The sequence below is a fragment of the Trachurus trachurus genome, assembly GCF_905171665.1.
Source record: "Trachurus trachurus genome assembly, chromosome: 14".
Taxonomy (NCBI): Eukaryota; Metazoa; Chordata; class Actinopteri; order Carangiformes; family Carangidae; genus Trachurus; species Trachurus trachurus.
In genome coordinates, this window is record NC_139903.1 from 19,922,185 (window position 1) to 19,942,215 (window position 20,031).

Here is a 20,031-nt window from a genome sequence, read left to right on the forward strand (position 1 = left end):
ACTCAGTGCAGCACTGATCGGCTTTGACATTGCTCAGAATCATCTGGTATACGAGCGCCTGCAGCCACAGCTCCTTCATCTGAGAAACGACTGAGATGATCATCTCAAATGTTGGAGGGCGTGTGGCTCACTGAGTCGCTACACTTTGTTTAAATATAACACCATTCATTCATTCATTTTTATTACTGCTCCTTTTTTGTAGTAAGAAGACTGCTGGCTGGGAGAAGTTCCTGATAGAAAATATACATTATAACAGAGCAAACAAACAAAACCACACTCGCAGACACAAGCACTTTAACATTTTGAGGATATTTCACACACAAAAGTGTCCAATCTTGTATGAATAATCTGGACTTGAATAACATGGGTTTTGGTTAAGGTGGGTTTGAACAACACTGTTACATAAAAAAAATCAGGTAACACTTTATTTTATTGTTTAGCTCCTGTGTCTTCCAGATAATCTCCTACTATATAATTTATATTCCCTATAACTTTGATCCTCATCATAACTGAAACTGATAATCTGTCACTGTTATCAAGTTACATTCAAGATTTTTACAATTTTACAATTTATGAACAGATAAATAATACATAAGATGTGTCTCGTGTCATTGTTTGGAGGTTGCCATTTTGGAGATGCAGTCTGCGGAAATCAGGTAGAAATATTCAATGTTTATTTTGTCGTCATCTATTGTAAAGAAAATTAAGTATAACTGCTGAAAGGGTGAAATATTACAGCATGGGTTGTGTTTAATTCGATGATCATAGTAGTTTGAAACATAAAACTAAGGAATTTCCAATACAGCTGAAAGCTACAATCAATGTAGCACAAATTAAATGAATATTTACTGAGCTTTAATGTATGGCAGCTCAATTTTCACACAGAATCAAGTTTAAGAATCAATGACCTGGATTCATGACTTACTTTTTATTTATCCACAACACATTTTTAAAAGTATTTCTTTCTAAAAATCTTAAATATAATGAGCAATTACTCAAAATCTGTAACTGCAATTAACACTTTCATCATTACCTGCATGTCCATATCTTTAAAATTGTGAAGACAGTCCCCAGGAAATTATCTGGAAAATACAGAACCAGTAAAATAAAGCAAACATCAGTATTACAAACTTTGTTTTTTATTATAATCATCATTATTACAACATTCGGTCAAATCTCAATGCAACAATGGAATGTCAAAGGTGACCTGGTGTCACTGCTGTGGTCATGGTTTGAGTCTGATTTTGGGTGACATGCACCTATAAAAGGGAGGGGAGGGTTGACATGAGATCCATGGGTACGACGTCCCCGGGTCTGTCTGTGCTACATGTTAAGAGGCAGCACTATTATTATTATTTTTCCTCTAAAGACCCTGAGTGGACACAGAACTGCATGTTTGGTTGGAGCCAGTGCCCAGTTACAGCAAAAGATGTGTCCTGTGTTTGCACTTTAAGTATGAGGCTACAGCCATTAGCTTAGCTTAGCATAAAGCATGGACAAAAGGTAGAAATAGATAACCCGGCCTGTCCAAAGGTAACAAACAAAGCCAGCACCAGCACCTGTAATGCTCACTAATTAACATGGCATGTCTTGTTTATTTAATCTGCATAAAAATGTAACAATAAAAAAACACTAGTAGCTTTCTCAATAAAAAGCTGTTTTCATATATATGAAATATATGAATATCTCTAGCTTTTCTAGATTTTACATCATATCAAACTGGACATCTTTGACCATTTTCTGACATTTTATTAACCAAATGCTAAATCATTTGTGAAAATAATGGTCAGAATAAGTGATAATGTTAACAATTATTAGTTGCAGCCCCGACAGTAGGGACTCTTTGAAGTCACTGTGCATAACTTTTCCATTCTTATTCAAACAAAAGGAGATATAAAGAGTTAATCAGTCAGCAGACAGAGCTGAGATAGTAGTTCCCCCCTGTTTGCAGTCTTCATGCTAAACTAAGCTATCATCATATTTACTGCACACACGAGTCATCTTTTCAAAAAAGCAAAAGTCTTCGTCTCAAATGTTGTCAACTTCCTTGAAAGGACCTGCAAGAAAATCTAAAGTTTCATATCTTCATTCTTTTTTGTATTTTTTCCCTGTGGTTGAAGGCATGACATTAAATAAAAACATTTATACAAAAGATAAAGAACAATAAAAAAAATTATTAAAAAAAGGGACTTAGGCCTAACTGAACTAAGGAGGAGAGAAGATGTTGATAAAAGACAATAGACAAGTGTCAAATCATCAAAAAAAAACAAATAAATAATACAAATAATAAAATAATAAAGCCTCCACTGGGTTTGAACTGTCACAAAACACTTGTTGGCACATTTACATCTTGTTCATCGATAAAGACAGACAGGTACCTTCACTGTGCTTCTTCTATTTCAACTCACCATCACCTGTGCTCAGTGTAACTGCTGAGATCTGTCACCATGGCAACAAGGGACACAACGCTGATGAGACCAGTGGCCTGCCCTGAACCCGTGTGATGGGTGATGATTAAGTTCCCATTGTTAAATATATTTGCCTTCAGTTTTTTTTAAATCCAAAACAAACAAAGAGCAACAGAAAAACAAAACCAGCAAAAACATAATTAAAAGTTCAGTAGTTAATCAAACTGTTGTTCTGCTATTCATTTTTCAAAGCCGGTGCTCTCAGCTTCACAAATAGCCCTATATTTAGCCTATATTCATTGATTTCTTTGTGTTTTGAATAGTTGATCTGATAAAACAAACAGGACTTTTATATGTAGCAGCAATGACTCTTGGAATGAATTCATTTCTGACCAATTAAAGACTTTCAAGTTTTAAAGAAGAATATTATTGGTAGATTAATTGAGAATCCAGATGATCCAGGTTACCAGGTTGGTTTGGTAGCTTCAAATTTTAACTTACTGTAAAAGGGGAAATTCTTATAATAAACACCTATTAATGTAACAATATTGTGTGTGAGCTAATGCTAACCACATTTTCCCAAGACAAACAGATGTGGACAGAGCTAAAGACATAATATTCCAATTATTTTCACCACATTATCACATCATTTTGTCCTGACATGACTTATTTCCAGCCACACTCACAGATCTCAGCAGTCCACTTTCTGACAGTTTTTCTTTTTTTTTCCCCAACCAGCAGTTTTGTGGTGGTTGTAAAAAGAAAAAAAAAAGTGGGGCTCCCTTTAAAGAAATCATCAGAGCCATGAAACCGATTTACACTTTGTTCTTATTTAAAGATATTTGATGAGAAAATGACACAATTAGAACAATTCTTTCTTCACAATAAGAGTTTTTTTGATGATGCAACTGGGCACTGGCCTGCAAAAGGCATTTTCATGTACTTTGTCGAGCTGTAGTAAGCATGCACTTAGATGAGTTATTAATGAGCAAATGTGTTTTCAAGAGCAGAACCAGTAAAACTACAATCCAGAGCTTTTCCCTTTAAATGCTAAGGGATGAATGATGAGAAAAAAAAGGAGTGAAATGGGAAGAGCCTCCTTGTATTGGACTGTGGACTTACAGAGCGCTGGCGTTTTCTCATAGAGATTAAATTCCCCTCGCTCTGCAGCTCAGTTTTGGGGGAGAAATAAAATAGAAAAAAAAAATAAAAATAGTGGCTGCCTTGAAAAGGAGCAGCAGCTCTTCATTTAGCACGGTAAACAAGAAGCTTTGAAGTCAGCCATTTAAAATAGGATTTACATGAATAAATAAGTCGCTCGCTGATGTGCGAGCTGCGACACTGTTCATGAAGTCGCACACGAAGGCAGAAGGCTTTGGGTAATCGTCTGTGATGCTAACACTCACACACACACACTCACACACACACATGACACTGCAAATACTATTGACAGGCTATAGTCTGGGAATTATTAATAAATACCACCTGCTCCACTCCACAGTGCGTCTTTGTTTAAACTCTGATCTCGTCATCTCACGAACGTTTCCGAGGATGAACGTCTTTGTCTTTTTTTTTTTGACGGATGACAAACAGCGAGAGTTTTTATATTAAACACCACTTTATTGATGTCATCATTCACTGTGATGACTCCTGGCATCTGACAAAGCCTCTCGCTGGATGAATGAACAATGAAATCCTTTTTTTTTCCTCTTTTGTTTTTTCGTTGATGTGCTTCACAGCCCTCAGTATAAAAAATATAATACAATTAAAAAATAATAATCATGAAAAATGTCCTCACCAGGGACGGGGCTCGATAGCTTTCAGTGAATCTCATCTCATCTCATGATGTAAGTGAAGAGTAACATATCTATGACTAAACATTGGTTGGTTTAATCAGCTGTGAAAGCAGACACTGGACAGCTGAATCAACCTGCCGCAGCAGAAACATATGAAACGTTAATCAGAAGCATCAATGTCCGACCTGCAGCTTTGTAAACAACCTGTCTGACGGTTTGATTTCACATTTAAAGAACAGCTGTAATTGACTGTACTTCTCCAGCTAATCACGCCAAATACTGAAGCTGACACACGAGTCCGAAACGTGTCCAGGAGATGATGGAGCAGCTGACATTTCATCACAAAATTAGTTAAAATAAAGGTTTTGATCTGAAATAAATTGAATTCAGTTTTATCAGGCGTCTTTCCTGACTAAAAATTCCTCTCTTATAGTTTAGTGTCGTTCTAATTTTGCTTTTCCTCTGATTACAAATCATCTATTGTAAGGTTGATGAAAACGATGAGATAAAACACTTCCTGTGCAGCTCAGACAGAAGTGGAAGTGGTAACGTGAACGCCTTTGTAATAAAAACTAATACAGCAGCGGTGGTATATTAAGGTGTATTTGTGTTGCAACAACTCTTGTCTGTGTGGATCTGACCGGAGAAAAGGTGTGAAGAGCTGCCTGAAGCTGCACTGATCTCTGAGCTGTTACACTTCCTGCTTCCTGAGATGTTTCTCTGCTGCAGACACTTTACTCTCTGTTCGTGTTTTGAGCTTTTCTAGACTTTTTGTTGCCTCCCTATAGTTTTTTTAAAAGCTGGATACACACACTGTACCGATTATCTGCTCCCTAACAGCCATTGGACGGTTGGATAAAATTGGTTCGGCCAATGTTAGGCTCTCCGACAGGTGAAGCAGAGCCAGGAGTTGATTTGCTGACATTAAGTGTCTTTATCTTTTTCTCGCTGCACCTGCGTAAAGTGTCAAAAAGCATCCAGTAGTGACATGACGCTAGGTGGAAAATATGGAGGCCAAGTTGGTGTTGCCTCGGTTACAGCTGCTGCCTGTGATGTTTCCTCTTCTATTAAAGGTTTTGGACACAGGACGAGGCAGCAGCTTCTTCTGCCTTGTTAGCATTGTTGCTAAATCAACCTGCCTCTGAGCTTTCAAAATGAATCTTCATTTACAATCGTCAATAGCCAGGACGGTTCACAGGGGACGGCTGGATCGAACAGTGTGAGCACATAAATCCTGAGCTTTGGCTTCACATCTCAGACGAATTCCTCAGTGTGAGATGGGACTTAAACAACAAGATTTGTAAAGGCGTTCAGTGAATGTCCAGCTCTGGGTTGTTGGATTCTTTTAACACGACTCTATTTCTCTTTAACCTTTAATTTTATGTTATCTGGATATGTTACTGCTGCATATCTTGTCTTATCTTCACATCAAGATCCACACAAGTGATATCATACAATATTAAACACAGTTAATATTAACTTTACTGTCCTTGATGTTTTGTTTTACCACAACATAAATAAAATAGACTAATGTATGCCTTTAATCTTCTGTTGCTCTTTACTGACAGAAGATCAAAGCTGTGATGACTGATGAGCGTCAGATCTCAGCGACCTCAACTCTCACTGGGTCCACATCGGACCCGGCTATCGAGACCCATCCCCGGTTTGCATAAACCGTCTGTGGCGGGTGCCACCTCTCTCTCTCTCTCTCTCTGATGGTTACATTTGTGTGTCGTGGATGGAGAACAGAAACGAACGTCTGCAGCGCTGCCTGCCTCTGGATCAGTCTTTGCTTACGTGATTGTGTCAGCCACTGTTTGGGTCTAGGTCTCGGGAGACCTCTCGAACTGGCCTTTCTTCATCTTCATCCTCCTCCTCTTCTTCCACTGCCCCCCCTCCTTCCTCCGCCTCCTCGGTTTATCGGTACGGCGGCTCGGGCTGCTGAGGGTTCGGCCTGTAAAGCTGCTGCACTCTCACCGGCCGCCCGTTCGCCGGCCAGCCCCCCGATAACTGTCCGATGACCCTGAGGCCGACCGGCTGGCCGTGTCCTGGGAGGGGGGTGCTGGGGCTGAGGATGTGGGTCTGCCCCAGCTGGGGCTCGGGCGGGGCGGTGCTGCTCTGATGGGCCGGGGCCGAGGCGGGGGGGGAGACCGGGTAGTGAGGGAGGAGGATGGCCGGCGTGAGGCCGTAGCGTACCTGGAACACCCTTAAAGGTCCTTGTGCCACGAAGCCGTTGGGTCTCTGCGGCTCCTGAGGCTGCTCCGAGTCCTTCTTCACCTCCGGGACCTTGCCCTCCTCCTTGGTTTTGCTCGGCTGCCGCTTCGCTTGAGCGATCTCCTGCATCTTCTCCGCCTGCGCCCGGCGGATGTGGTACGTCTTCCTGGTGCTCTGGAAGGAGTCCAGGAACTCATCCAAGCCGACGTTCCCCTCCATGAACTTCTCCAGCAGCTCCTGTGAAGCAGGGCAGACAAATAAACCGGCATCAGCAGACGGGACAACACACAAAGGGAGGTCCAACCGCGGGGGAGCCGTTCAAACAAACCCCTCTAAGTATAAAGAGGATTTAATCAGCTCCGGGATGTTTACCCATGAACTTTGGCACAGTTTGCCGGCTACAATATTTCACTGCAGGAACATTTTACACAGCTAACAATGATCCATGAGCAGCAACTGTTACATTTGGCAGAGCTTGAAAGCCGTGTGATCCGTCTCCGTACGTGTTCCCAGGATGTGAGGAACTGAACGCTGAGAGAAGAAGTTATATTTGTGAAGTAAATCACTGCATAAACCACAGTAACTGTTTCAAAGCCAAATCTCATTCAGTTTTACACTGACTCAGCTCAGAGTGAAAACTAAAGAGCAGTGATTTATTCACATTCTGCTTGTTTTATTAGCTGCTAGATGTGGGAAGCCTGTCGCAAAAGCTCACAAGGTTTCTGAGATGACGTTCTAATTTTTTTTACAGGATGATGAAAACCAGGCAAGACAATTACATCAATTATTAATTAACTGCATGATTTTTCATAGAGCTTCTCAGCTGTATGTATGTAACATTTACTTGTGTATAATAAATCAATCAATCGATATGACCTGAGCCTAGATGAGCAGCTGGTGGGGTCAACACTCTCCTGGAGCCCAATCCACTCACTTTAGTACACAGATGTTCACAGATCAATGTTTCCTGATGCCAGAAAAACAGTTATGACTAATGTTGTCTGTCTAAACAGGAAATTTAAACTATGCAAGACCTTTATAAATTAAATCTAAAAAATCTTTCTAAAACCTTTTTACGGGAATTGAACTCAATGCTCTGTTAGACCTTTGGACACTCCGACTATACGGCTTTGTGTGAGTTTGGTTTGTTCGGTTCTGTTTAGATGCACGTCAGTAACCAGAAAATGTCGACCCTTGTTTCTTACAAGTCCTGCAAACAAGGTTTCTGTCGACTAGAGAGGGGAGTAACCTGTCCAGAAATGTGATAAATAACTTATATGTCCCTAAATCAAGAGTGATGTCATATATTGGACCTATGAGGGAATATATTATCACATATATAGATATATGAAGTTCATAACATTAACTTCCGATAGTAAAATTTGTTAATCAAAGCAAAAGTATTTTATGTTTTAGCAGCAATAAACACATTTTTCAGACTAAGTTTAAGTTTTAGTCACAATAAAGTTAGCATGGAACTGCTTTCACGTGTTAATTATAACGCTGAACTCTCGGGACCTGACCTGGAGGAGCTGAATGTGTGAACACAAACGTCTGAGTCGGTTCCTCTGCACATTAAACAGACTTTAGCCTGAGAACCTCCTGGTAGCAGGTGTGTGATGGAGGCGACGTATGAACAGAGCAGGTCACAGCGAGTGTTGATGACGTTGGTGTCATCTCCCGCGCGCCATCTACTCGGGTGTCGTCCCCTCACCTGAACCACACAGAGGTGAGAACATGTCTCACACAGTCTCCTGCCGTGTGCTGCATGTGTGAAAGGGCAACTGTCGAGACCATCCAGTCTGGACATTATCAAGAGTTCACTAGCTCTGGAGTAACACTGGATTTTATATGTCGAAACTTCTGGAGGTGACCTAAATCTATCTCTCGTATCTAATCCATTAATTTCATTAAAATATTAACAAAATAGCCTACTAGAACACTGTGAACTATAATAACCTCTGTGTGGTTGTCCAAATCACTATGACCTTGGACCCCTAAATCTATACAGTTCATTCTTGAGTCCTAGTGAACGTCTTTGGCAAATCTGAAGAAGTTTCCTCTAGGTGTTAAGGAGTTATCACGTTCATAGGGCCAAAAACCATGCTTTGTGAGAGGTCACTATGATCTTGACCACTAAATTTTATCACTTCATCCTTGTGTCCTTGTGAATGTTTGTGCCTAATTCAAGACATGCCTTCAAACTGTTACTGAAGAGACTGCGTCTACAAGAATGGGACGGATTACCAAGCTAATAGCAATAAGTGGCGGAAGCAGAAAACACCAAAAGTCTTGTTTTGTTGCACCAGCTGTCTAAATCAACACATAATAAATAAATAAACTCTTCAATGATTAATTGATTGTTATAATGGTTGCCACAGTCGATCCACTAATGGATAGTTTCAGATCCATATGTGCTCTGTAACCTAATTTCTCCCTCTGACCTGGTTTCTCCTTTCACACATGTTAACACTGTGAATGTGCTGCAGTGTGCCCAGTCCGACCTGTATATTCACAGGTACGACAAAGAGTGTTTTCACAAATAAATACATCTGGAATTTAATTTCTACTACAAATTCATTTGATAATAAAAATAATTTAAGTGTAAATCATCTTGTTTCTCAAAGATGCAGAACTTCAAGAAAACTAGGGATAAAGGGAGTTATTCATAAAATTTGGCTTTTCCGATTTTAAGAAAACAGTTTGTTTTTTTGTCCATAAAACGTCATGAAAATATCAAATGTGTGAGTCATCGTATAAATATTTTCTCCCCTCCCCCTCCCCCATCTTATGGCTCTCAGCCTCGACCTCATTTATTCCCACTGAAGACGTAATTCTGTCAAAACACTTCACTGACCTGTAGTTTAACCTTAACATTTCATTTCATTAAACACCTGGGAAATGTAGTTTTTGGCACACTTCACTTAAACAGGTCCAACTAGTGCATTTGTTAAGAACTATTTTCAGATGAGAAATAATGAACGTGTTCTGCAGTGGTCCTACAGCAGCTCACAGGAGAGAGATCCATGGGCTTTCAGACAAAATGCTTGTTAGTGTAACAGGACGACACCAGACTTTTCCTTTATGAGAAGACCTCAGGTTACATCTATGTAAGGCTAATACTAGACCTATTACTGCTGCAGTGTAAATTCTCCCTCAGCCTCCTTTACCGCTCTCCCATTAATTGACACTTGCCCTGGTTAACGGCACCATGTGATTGGTGGAGTTTCTGGTTTATTACTTCTCTTCCCCCAACTGTGACGCGTCAGGCTCTCCATCTGGCCTGGACGCCATTAAATAACCTCAGGTTGCTGTGAATTTAGTGGCCTCACTGTCAATACACAACAGCTGCTGCGGCGGAGAAAGCTCGTTTATTTTCACATGGGGGTAAAGACAATCACCGTGGTGCGTTCAAGCGTTGTGTTCTTACTTTGTAATACAAACTCAAACGTGTGAGTGTGTGGAATCAAACAAGAAGCATACCACCACAGAGCTGGAGCACAAGCAACGTTGATTAACATTAAACTTGCAGCTTCTTTGACAATTAACCACAACTGGATTTTTATCTTCAGACATGAACTTCTCTGCCTCATGACGTCTTCAGAGCTGTGTTACTAAACCATCTCTGAGACGTAGATTGGCATGTTGTTCCATCACTTCTGCTGATTTTCAGTTAATACTAGCAGATCCTAGTCCAGCCAACAGAGTCACTACATGACTTAGTTTAGTGACAGAAAACTGTATTTTTATTCTCCAAATATTTGTTGGTTCCAACATCTTAAATCTCCCACTTAGGTAAATTTCATGATGAGCTAATTTGGTTTTGGTCCAGGAGCTGCAATTGTTTTTGATATAGGTAGGGTAAAATAAAGTGTTGTATTGAAGATGCCAATCCCAACATCTGCCCATGTAATTACAGCCTTGCAGCTTTATTGTGCCATATTTTGGCTGGGCCAATTCATTTTTTGGCAAAGATCAATATAACAGAAAGTGTGTGTATTGCACATTAGAAAATAATAAAAAGTGTCTGTTAAATCTACCTGTGTATATGTCAAATATTCCGACTTTACCGTGACAAACTAGTTGACTGATCTGATATTTAAAGTGCCGTTTTCACTCATGGATGTTTTGAGTGACTGTGCCTCAGGAAGTACAGTGGATCAGACGTCCACTGATCAAAAGGTCACTGGTTCAGTCCTCATCTCCTCATGTCTCTGGTCTACGTGTCCTCAGGCAAGGTAATGAACCTGGATTCACCCCTGATGTCTGTGGGGGTGGGAGGGGGTCTATGTGTGAATGTAGTGTAAAGTGCTCTGAGTGGTCGATAAGAGTAGAAAAGGGTATTCTCTGCTTCAGGCAGACAAAGACTTGGTGCACTGCCATGTCTCCCAAACTGTCTCTTTGTTGATGAAATTGTTATTAAATGTGGTTGTAACATTACCCGAAGAAACATTTATTAGATTAGTGCAGACTAGAGTTTTCATCAGTTTATGTCAACAGTGTCTAACCTTGTTGAAATCCAGTCTTTTTTTTTATTTCACCTTCTCCACACAACACTTCATATAAACAGAATCTAGTTTTCTTAATGAGATTAAGGAAATAGGAGAAGCCCAGAGCTGCAGCGAGGTCTTTACAGGGGAATCCTTCACCCTCCGGAGTCTTAAATAAAGTGAACCAGTCAGCGTGCGACTGACAATGACCACAACAGGCAACAACATCAGTCGCCTCCTGGCTGCGGGCCAACAGCTTTAACTCATCGTCGTCGGCGCCCCGAGAGGAGGAGGCAGCGAGCCAACGTTAAAGACTAAACCAGGCTGATCAGCGGACCTCAGCTCAGCTCACATCCACACTAATCAAGTCAAACAAGCTCAGTCTGAAGCAGAGCCACGCACAGATGCTGAAAACTATGAAATAAAATACATACATATTTAATCATTTCAACACAATTACAGATGTTCCAAACTATACAAAAAAATGATCCATCTACACAGAGACAACGGCCTCCAGCCTCAACAATACTTATACTTTACTGCAAGTAAGTCTAAGTGTATCTTGCACTGGAGTTAAACGTCACTGTTTCTGGTCATGGCTGCCATGTTGCACATAACACTGCTGAACTATTGTAGACAAAAAACAACACTTGAGTACCGGTACTCATCCCTACTAAATATTACTCAATTAACCACAAGAACAGGCGACCACACTATGAATGCTTTAGAGTTTGTTTGCTCATCAACATTTAAATAATCTAATATCCACAAAACCGATAAAAGCTGTTCTCTAAACAAATAATAAACCAACCCTCTACACTTTTACTTTTATTTTATTGGAAACAATAGTGCGCTTAGTGGAGTCTGTGCACAGGGGTGAATGGCACAATATCAAATTTATGCCTAAAAATTAAGGGTTAATCTCCTAACAATGAACCAACAGTAGGATATGATGGTTATTTGGCAAAGATGGCTGACGCATTAAGCCTCAGCAGACTGTTTAACGCACTTCACGCTACTTTCCTGGAGCCAAAACTCACTTTTAGATGAGATGTAATTCCATTGGTCAAATTCAAGAGCGTGAACTGGCAGAGCACCACCTGAGGTTTGTCTGTGCATTTGAAGCTCAGCGACCGTGTTGAGAGAGTCATTGTGTTGTGTTTCCTTTGTCAGATATCCGTGTTCATGTCGGTACCTGACGAGGAATCCTCCTAATAAAGGAAGCTTGTTTGACTTTAGGCAACAGAAGAAGAGGAAGCCGTTGGCCAGAGTCTTCAAAGGGAAGGATTTCACACTGATACAGAAGCCAAAAAAAAGAGAGAGAGAACAACTCTGTTTTTTTCTGCTCACAGCTCCAAGACAGTGAGTTGATCTGAATTCTGAGAGATGATGTTTTGCAAACTGCTGTATTTGATGTTAGTGCTGCTGAAGAATTATCAGGAAAATCAAGCTGATTTTTCCCACTGAACCAATAAAGAGGCTCGGAGGGTTTAATCTGAACTATCTGAGATCAGAGGAGATAGTCACAGAGCAGAGGGGCTGCAGAGAGAAGTCTTTGTCTTTGTCGCCGACATCACAGAGCTGCAGTTTACGTACACCTACTCACAGAGGAATGACATTTTGAGGATTATTTCATCATAAAATAAAAAAAGACATGTTATTCTAAACTCTTATGAGTGTAGAGTTTATATAACCTACAAATAAAATGCACTTAATAACCTGCCTCTGTAATATTCACCAATACGTCTGTACCCAGGTGTTTTCTCAGCATTCACGTAGCGAGGTTGTTTGGCTGGTGCTGGGCGGGTGGGAGGGGCTTTAATCAGTCAGTGGACGGCCGCTCGAATGACTGAGTCACGGATGTATTGATCGCAGGAGCTATGTGAAGTGGGGGGAGGTGGGCTGAGCGGATCAATCCGAGCCCGGAGCAGCGAGCGGGGGTTTCATCTGTGAGCAAGGATCCCTCTCTTCGGCGGCGGGAGGCCAAAGGAACAGGGGATTTAAACCGGGATCTGAGCCTCACGTCCACGGAGGTGAATGTTATGAATTATTGTGAGGCTGCAGCTGAAGCTCTCTGAGCCCCGTCCGCACCACAAAGAGAAAGATAAATCATTGTGCAGCTCAAATGTAAACAAGGTTTTACTCCGACATGGACGGCCCCAGGTCTGCTAGTACGGGCTGCTAGTACACTAACAGAGTCACGAGTCCATGAACAAGTAAGGATTGATCTTTTCTCTAAAATAGAATCATTGTTTCATAGAAATAAAACCAGGCCTTTGTGGTGTTACATAATTTATCAGTTCGCCCCAGTATACTAGCAATTTCTATGATTGACAAAAGCTATTATTTTCTTTCATTTACATCCAGGCTCTCCTGAGATTACTATTTCCTGGTGAGATTCATTCTTCCAGCCACAAGCAGGATTTCCATCAATATTTATCTCTTTTCACCAGTCTTGAGAAAACTGTTGAGCTTTTTTTTATTAGGACCCAACCTATTAATCGTCAGATCTGAGCTTTCTCAGACATATCAGTATCAGCGTATGCGCTGCTGGCTTCTCTCTCTAAGGAGCAGTTTGCTTTGCCTCTTCTTCCACTGACAGATACAGAGAGCCTGGACGTGGACAAGTAGGAACTCACAGTTTCTTGTCACGTTCTGTTGTATTTACATTTGGTTTAAAATCAAACTAAAGCCTTTGAGCTAATACGTTTTAAATGAAAAAAAAACTATCAATTCTCGTGTTTGATGAGTTTAGAGGGTTAGAAGATAGATAGATAGAATATAATTGTATAAATAAAATGTCCCTTTTTTGGATGCTGATATTTGCTCAACAACGAAAAAGGTGCGTCCGTGCACTGAGGTTGATATCCTATTAATACAAACGGCCCGAGGGGAGCAAACGTTAACACAGTCCACGGTTTGATTCTGGCTGTGGGTCTTTATTGATCGTTGTATCCCTTCATCCTCCCTCCATGTTTCCTGCCTCTCTGACTGCACTTTCATCTCTCACAAAGGCAGAAACGCCAGAAAACTATCTTAAAAAAAAAAGCACCTATAATCCACCGTGAGCTGACTGAGCGAGCGACTATGATGATGCTCTCAGAGAAGGACTCACTCCACCAGAAAGCAACAGGGTGTGTGTGAGGATGTTTGAGGAACACGTCATTAAAAGACACAGTTTGTCCAAACATCTTAAAGAGTGAACAAGGGTTGTGTGTGTTGTGATGGATTTGGAGTGTGAGCCTGTTACTGTGTGTGTGTATGTGTGTACAACTTCATGTTAAAACATGCATGCCAGACAATCAGTGCAGCTGTGTGGTAGAGGCCTAGAGGCGAGAACCAGCGAGCAAACACAGGTGAACATGTGAGATGTGAACTTACTGCTCCTCTGCTGTTTTCTTAACTGCTGCAGTGAAGCTACAATTGTGATCGTGGGTTTGACACTTTTAAATCTGACCAGGTCAAAAAGGTCAAACATTTTGTCATACACTGCTTATTGTTTTGTTTTGTTTTTATCTCAGATTGGGAGATGTGTTGTTTTCAGGTCGTCCGTCCTATTCTACGACTTGAAACAACTTCTCAGAATCTGGCCTAAACATTCAGTGGGACTAACGTATGAATTGGTTAGATTATGGGGCCAGAGATCAAGAGCTTGGTGACCTTATTGACATTGGGAATGCATCTCATAACTCCGAACAGATAGTTTTGCTATGACACAAAGATAAAGCAATTTTGATTATCAGGGTGTGGTGAGGCTGTGGCGTGGTGACCTCAGAAAACACAGTTTTCAATATCCTCATAACACATTGGGGGAATTGCTTCACATTTGGTTATAATGTTCACTTGGACTTCACAGGAACAGCTGATTAACTTGTCATATTTTGCACCAATGTCAACTCTGCCTCAAGTACAAAACTGTTTTTACTTCTGGTTATAATTCTTTTCAGTCAAAACTCTTCAAAAGCCGTGAAGTGACGATGCAGGGTGAGTGGGATATTGTTTTCTCAAAGTGCAACGCTGCTGTCGAGTTTTTTCATGTGTTGTTTTTCAAGCAGCACAAACAAAATGTTTATCTCTGCTGCGGTGGAGGCAGACATCACAAAAAGCCCCATGCAAACAAAAGCAAAGCTTGGGTCCCTTCATGGATACACGGCGCTGAGGGTTTGTTGTGATTTAACACTGCAACGTAGGAGCCAAGTAGGAAAATTAATATCTACGCTAAGCTGCTCATGTGAGCATGTGATGTGTTTGGGCCTGGTGATTATCGCTTTGGAGCGTTTTGGCTGTTAAGTGACGTTTGCTTTTATTCCTCAGACTGCACATTTCTGGTTTCGATTCAACCTGCAACACAAACAAACAAACTGATTGACTGTGATTCGTAGCTGCACTTGATCCTGAGGATGACGTTTAGTTTGGTCGATCTGTTCAAGCAGCGTTTAGTCACCTACAGACATGTCTCCCAATCTTTCCTTAAAGGAACAGTTCAACATTTTGTGAAACTGCAGCTTTCTTGCTGAGAGTCAGTGGGAAAGATTGACCATAATCTCACGTGTGTTCGGTTAATATGAAGCTACAACCAACACTAGTTCGATTATTTTAGCATAAAGACAGGACGCTCTGTCCCAAGGTGGGACAAACTTATCTCTAAAGCTCATTAATTAACACATTATACATCTAATTAACTGGATCTGTAGTAAACAGTGTCATTGGTTTGAGTCCAACTCAATAACCCTTCCTAAAACTGTAACTTGTTATTTTTATTTTGTTTTTGGGGTGGACATCTAAGGTATTATATTATTATTATGTGTTCATCAGCATCATTTTCACATTTTCATTAACATAGCAACAATATTTCCATCTTCCTGTTCCTTTAACAATGAGCAATGTCCCTTTCTCTCATCTCCTCTTATGTAATGGTCTTATTGGGGACACAAGCTGTGAGCAGTTTAATCAAAAAAACATTTTGTGCTTTCATTGTGTTATTAGAAGAAAATGTAGGAGCCCGCAAAGCTGAAATTATCTCATATTTCACAAGAAAACGTAATATCATGCTGTGCAGATTTATCTTAGTGTGTCTTATCTCTATGTTGGGATCTACTGATCTACGGTTTGTGTTCACATCCATTAGTTGCTATTTCTCTACTCTCCTTCCTCCAGTTTTTTAGATCAGATGGAAAAATACACTCACTAGTTTGCTTTTTATTCAGACCAAACCATTTAAAGTCTGTCTTTAGTATTTAAAGGTACTGGGACACTCTCTGAACTAGCGCTGTTTCACTCCCAAGAGAAATTGAAATCTACACCAAGAAACTGAGAGAACACGTGTTAATTTTTTGCTTCCATCTCCTCACAGCTGTCACATCTGAAGGCAGACCTGACAGAGCACATGTACAGTCTATAGATATACGTATATGAGGCTTTCAGTGGAGGCTGCTATGATGGGAGCTGGTTTAGTTTCTCTCAGATGTCTGTAGATTGCTCACTGTATGTATATTCCTCGTGTCTTTGGGGATCAGATTGCACAGAAGTGGGTGGGCTGTCAGCTAGACTGCAGGCTTTTCAGGAATCATCCACAACAGTTCTGGCACCATGATGAAAGTCTGTTATTTTTCTCAGCAAAAACAAGAGAAAAGAAGCTCCAGTATAGTTAAGTTTTTGTTTGTCTTTGTTTTGTTCTTTTTTTTTTTTTTTTTTTGTAACTTTTACCTCTGAACGCTCTTCGGCATGTGCCACCTCTTCCTGCAGGAGGTTCTGCACCGTCTGCAGGCTGTGCTTCTGGACGCGAGCATCTGCAACGACAAAGAGACATCATTGATGTATGCGGAGGAAGATGAGGTATGACTTCACTGGAAGAAAAAAAAAAACTCCAGTAAACCAAGCAACCGCGGCAGTGAAAATTATTTTCCAATCACAAAGAGCCTTCAGGGTATGTGCTGACGAGGAGATGGCGGTGATGGGCTGGACAGTTGTTGGCCAGAAAAAAGGGAAAACGGGGGTTGTAAATATTCGACTTTGAGCTATTTTGGGAAGCTGGTCTTAGTTTGGTTCGACCACAGAGTCTCATTTTTGCCATCTCCTTGTATTTCTCTCTCAGATTCACCATTTTCTCCTGTTTGCAGCCAAATCATCTATAAAGCTTAAGCAAATGAATAATGAAGGACAAATATTAATTAACTGCATCAAGCTCTTTTCACTGAGCTCTCTTTGACATGGAGCCTATTCTTCATGTGCACACATAGACAGCGCATTTAAATTATTTATGGCTACATCAATGCGATAAAAAAAAAAAAAAATGCAGTGAGCCTTAAACAAACAACAAAATTATATTATGTGGCACAGAACATTCAGACCAGCTTGTATCAGCAACCAGCGAGCGCTGACATGGTGATGGACGAGCCTGTATTGTGACACATTCGGTCAGCAACCCGACAGGAGACGATGATGGAAACTGAACGCTCCCAGTTCTTTTCATTTGCAAACAGGAATGGCTAACAGCTAACAAGGTGAACTTTATTGATTCAGTAAATAAATAAAGAACAGGCCCCCAGTTGTAGCACATGGGCTGATCCCACTTTTAGCCTTTAGGTGGGGCAGAGGGGGAGGGACACACAGCCCCTCAAACAAAGGTTTTTCAGGACAACACTACAAACAAAAGGGGTATGACTAATTTCACTGGATACACCAGCAAAGTGGCTGCACAGGCAACCAAAAAGAAACAGAAATGTTAATATTTTCACCATTAATAAGGATTTTAAAATGACAAAAACCTATTATATACCAGTCTTTATATTATGAACCTGTTCTTTATAGAAAAGTTTAAAAAAAGAAGAAGAAAAAAACTCACTAATGCTCCATTTGTTGGGTTCACTAATTGCACAACAGTCCTTAATTTCTACATCATGTCCATCAGCAGAGAATAAGTTAAACTTCAAGGGGATAGAGGTAGAGGTAGGTGAAGAATCAATGAGAAATGGGATTGGGCCGTTGGAAAAACCCTGTAATAAAAAGGCATAAAGTATCAGGAACATAATTATTATTATTAAACGAAAATCCAAACATATTTATCTTGGGAAACTATGAAGCTGTAATAAAATGAAATGATCCATTGAGATATGGTTCTTAATTGGATTTCTAGAAGCTTCCTGTTTCCCTGTGCCATGATAAATTAAAAGAAAAACTACACTTGCTTACATAGAGGAAGCACGGCTAATGCCATGTCTAACTGACGCCCACCGGATACATGTGGATAAATGTGCACATCCTGCCTGATAAATATGAATGTGGTGCAGCGCTCACACACACACACACACACAGCATGTGTTCACCTCCTGGGGACGGCGGTCGGTCATCATTACCAACAGGCTCGACCCAGCTGACTGCACAGTGTGTCTTGTCGCTGCAAGAAACGCTGTGACAGCCACGCTAGCCCACCCCCCCACCACCAACCCCCACCCAACGAGTCAGACTGGGTTCAGTGGAAACTGGGGGGCAGATAAAGGTCACAGTAATGACTCTAATAACTCTGAGCCCTCGGGGGAAATCTCTACCCCCCATCGCCGCAGATAGGGAGAAAATGGACAACGTGTGCAGGCAGCTGCTTTTCCACTTAAGATGTTCGTTTTTTAAAACGCTCCCTGCTTGTCAATGGAGGACGTTTATGCACTTTCACAGGCAAATAATTCACCCAGATCTTCACAGGAGATAAATTCAGTTTGAAAAGAAGCTTCCCGAGTAGAAACCATAATGGCTGGCTGCCTGCCTGCAACAAACCTCTTCTCTGATGCCCTCCAGTATGTTCTGCTTACTGTACTGCCGCCACCTCAGCATTAATAATCCATTATTCCAGTGTTCTTCTGGCTACTGTTGTGTGAACATCGAAAAAAGGCAAGCGCACACTAAGGAGTGGCCCTGCTCATGACCCCAAACTGCACATGTTGGAAGATGGGGGTGTAATGTGAGGTGACAGCCAGGAAAACAAATACTCCTACAGCAGCTGTATGTGCCCTACATTTTGGGAGGTGGAGAGTGACAAGATAGGGGGGGTGGGGTGGGATGGGGGAGCTGCAGGCCAATGCTGCGAAACACTGCACTAAGAAATGAGTGGTGTTGGTGATGAAGAAACACATTTTGCCTGGGAGCAGATATGAGACGATGAAGAGCCGAGCTGCTGCCAGAGAGGGCAGGCGACAGCTTGACTGTAAATGTTTCCTAAAAAGCTTCTTTTGACTTCACACTGACCTTCTGCACCGGAAAAAAAACTCAAGGCGGCAAACTCATTTTTTATAAAACCTGTCAAACAAGAGAGGAACCGTCCGCCATCTACTCAGACACGTCTAAAATGTTTAGAGACACATGACAGCCTCCATTGTCCAACTTCTTCATAATAGAAAAAACATTGTACCAGTATTTTAAGAGGTTTGAGAATAAACTGGCACTGATTCTACATTACCTACTGTGGATCGAGGAGTCAAAGGGATAGTTCGGGTTATTTGACTATTTGGATTATGTGAGGTGGTCAGGCACCGCCGGTGTGTTACCTGTAGTCAGGAACATCTACACACTCACAGACAGCTGTGTGTGGGGTAAGAGGGCAAAAAAGACACTTTAAGAAAGGGTTAACTGAAAATAAATCCAATATCTGATTAAATATTTGCATGGTGTAGTGGTTGAAACTAAAGTTAAGCCTTTTCTGTCTCACTCAGACCTGACCTGTGGCTGCTGCATAATACAGCGAGTGCTGTAGCTGCATTTGTGCGTAGGAGTACCTTAGTTAAGCGGTTGAGAAGAAGATACGTAGTACCAAAGAAGAGAGCTATTTTGACAGGAAGATAACGTGGTGAACATATTTAAAGCACTTTTTTCCTGCTGGCCCACACACTGACCTCATACAACCCCACGTCAAATATCCTGTCCCTTTAAATAAACAATTGAATTATAGGCCATTATAATTATATTCGGTTGGCTGAACAAGCTCTGTCCAGCATTTCTATAGGACATAACTGACAGTATAATAATGAAAATAATGATTAGCTATGGTTCATTATGTGGTTTCACACATGTGTTGAATATTTCTTTACATAGTTTTAACATTTTATGTCCTAACATTGCATAACTCTAATATTA

At 41.0% G+C, this 20,031-nt stretch overlaps 1 protein-coding gene across 1 annotated transcript in view; it reads right to left on the minus strand.

The window, feature by feature from the left end:
* Positions 1-6,121: 6,121 nt before the first annotated feature.
* vps37d (VPS37D subunit of ESCRT-I) overlaps positions 6,122-20,031 on the minus strand; it is a gene marked incomplete at its 3' end in the record, with an annotated part of 28,934 nt that continues 15,024 nt past the window's right edge. Inside the window, exons 3-4 of the mRNA XM_083986808.1 lie at positions 16,615-16,697; positions 6,122-6,655 (exon numbers count right to left, since the gene is read on the minus strand). Coding sequence (XP_083842934.1) covers positions 6,122-6,655; positions 16,615-16,697 — 617 coding nt within the window. The remainder of the gene's footprint in view (positions 6,656-16,614; positions 16,698-20,031) is intronic.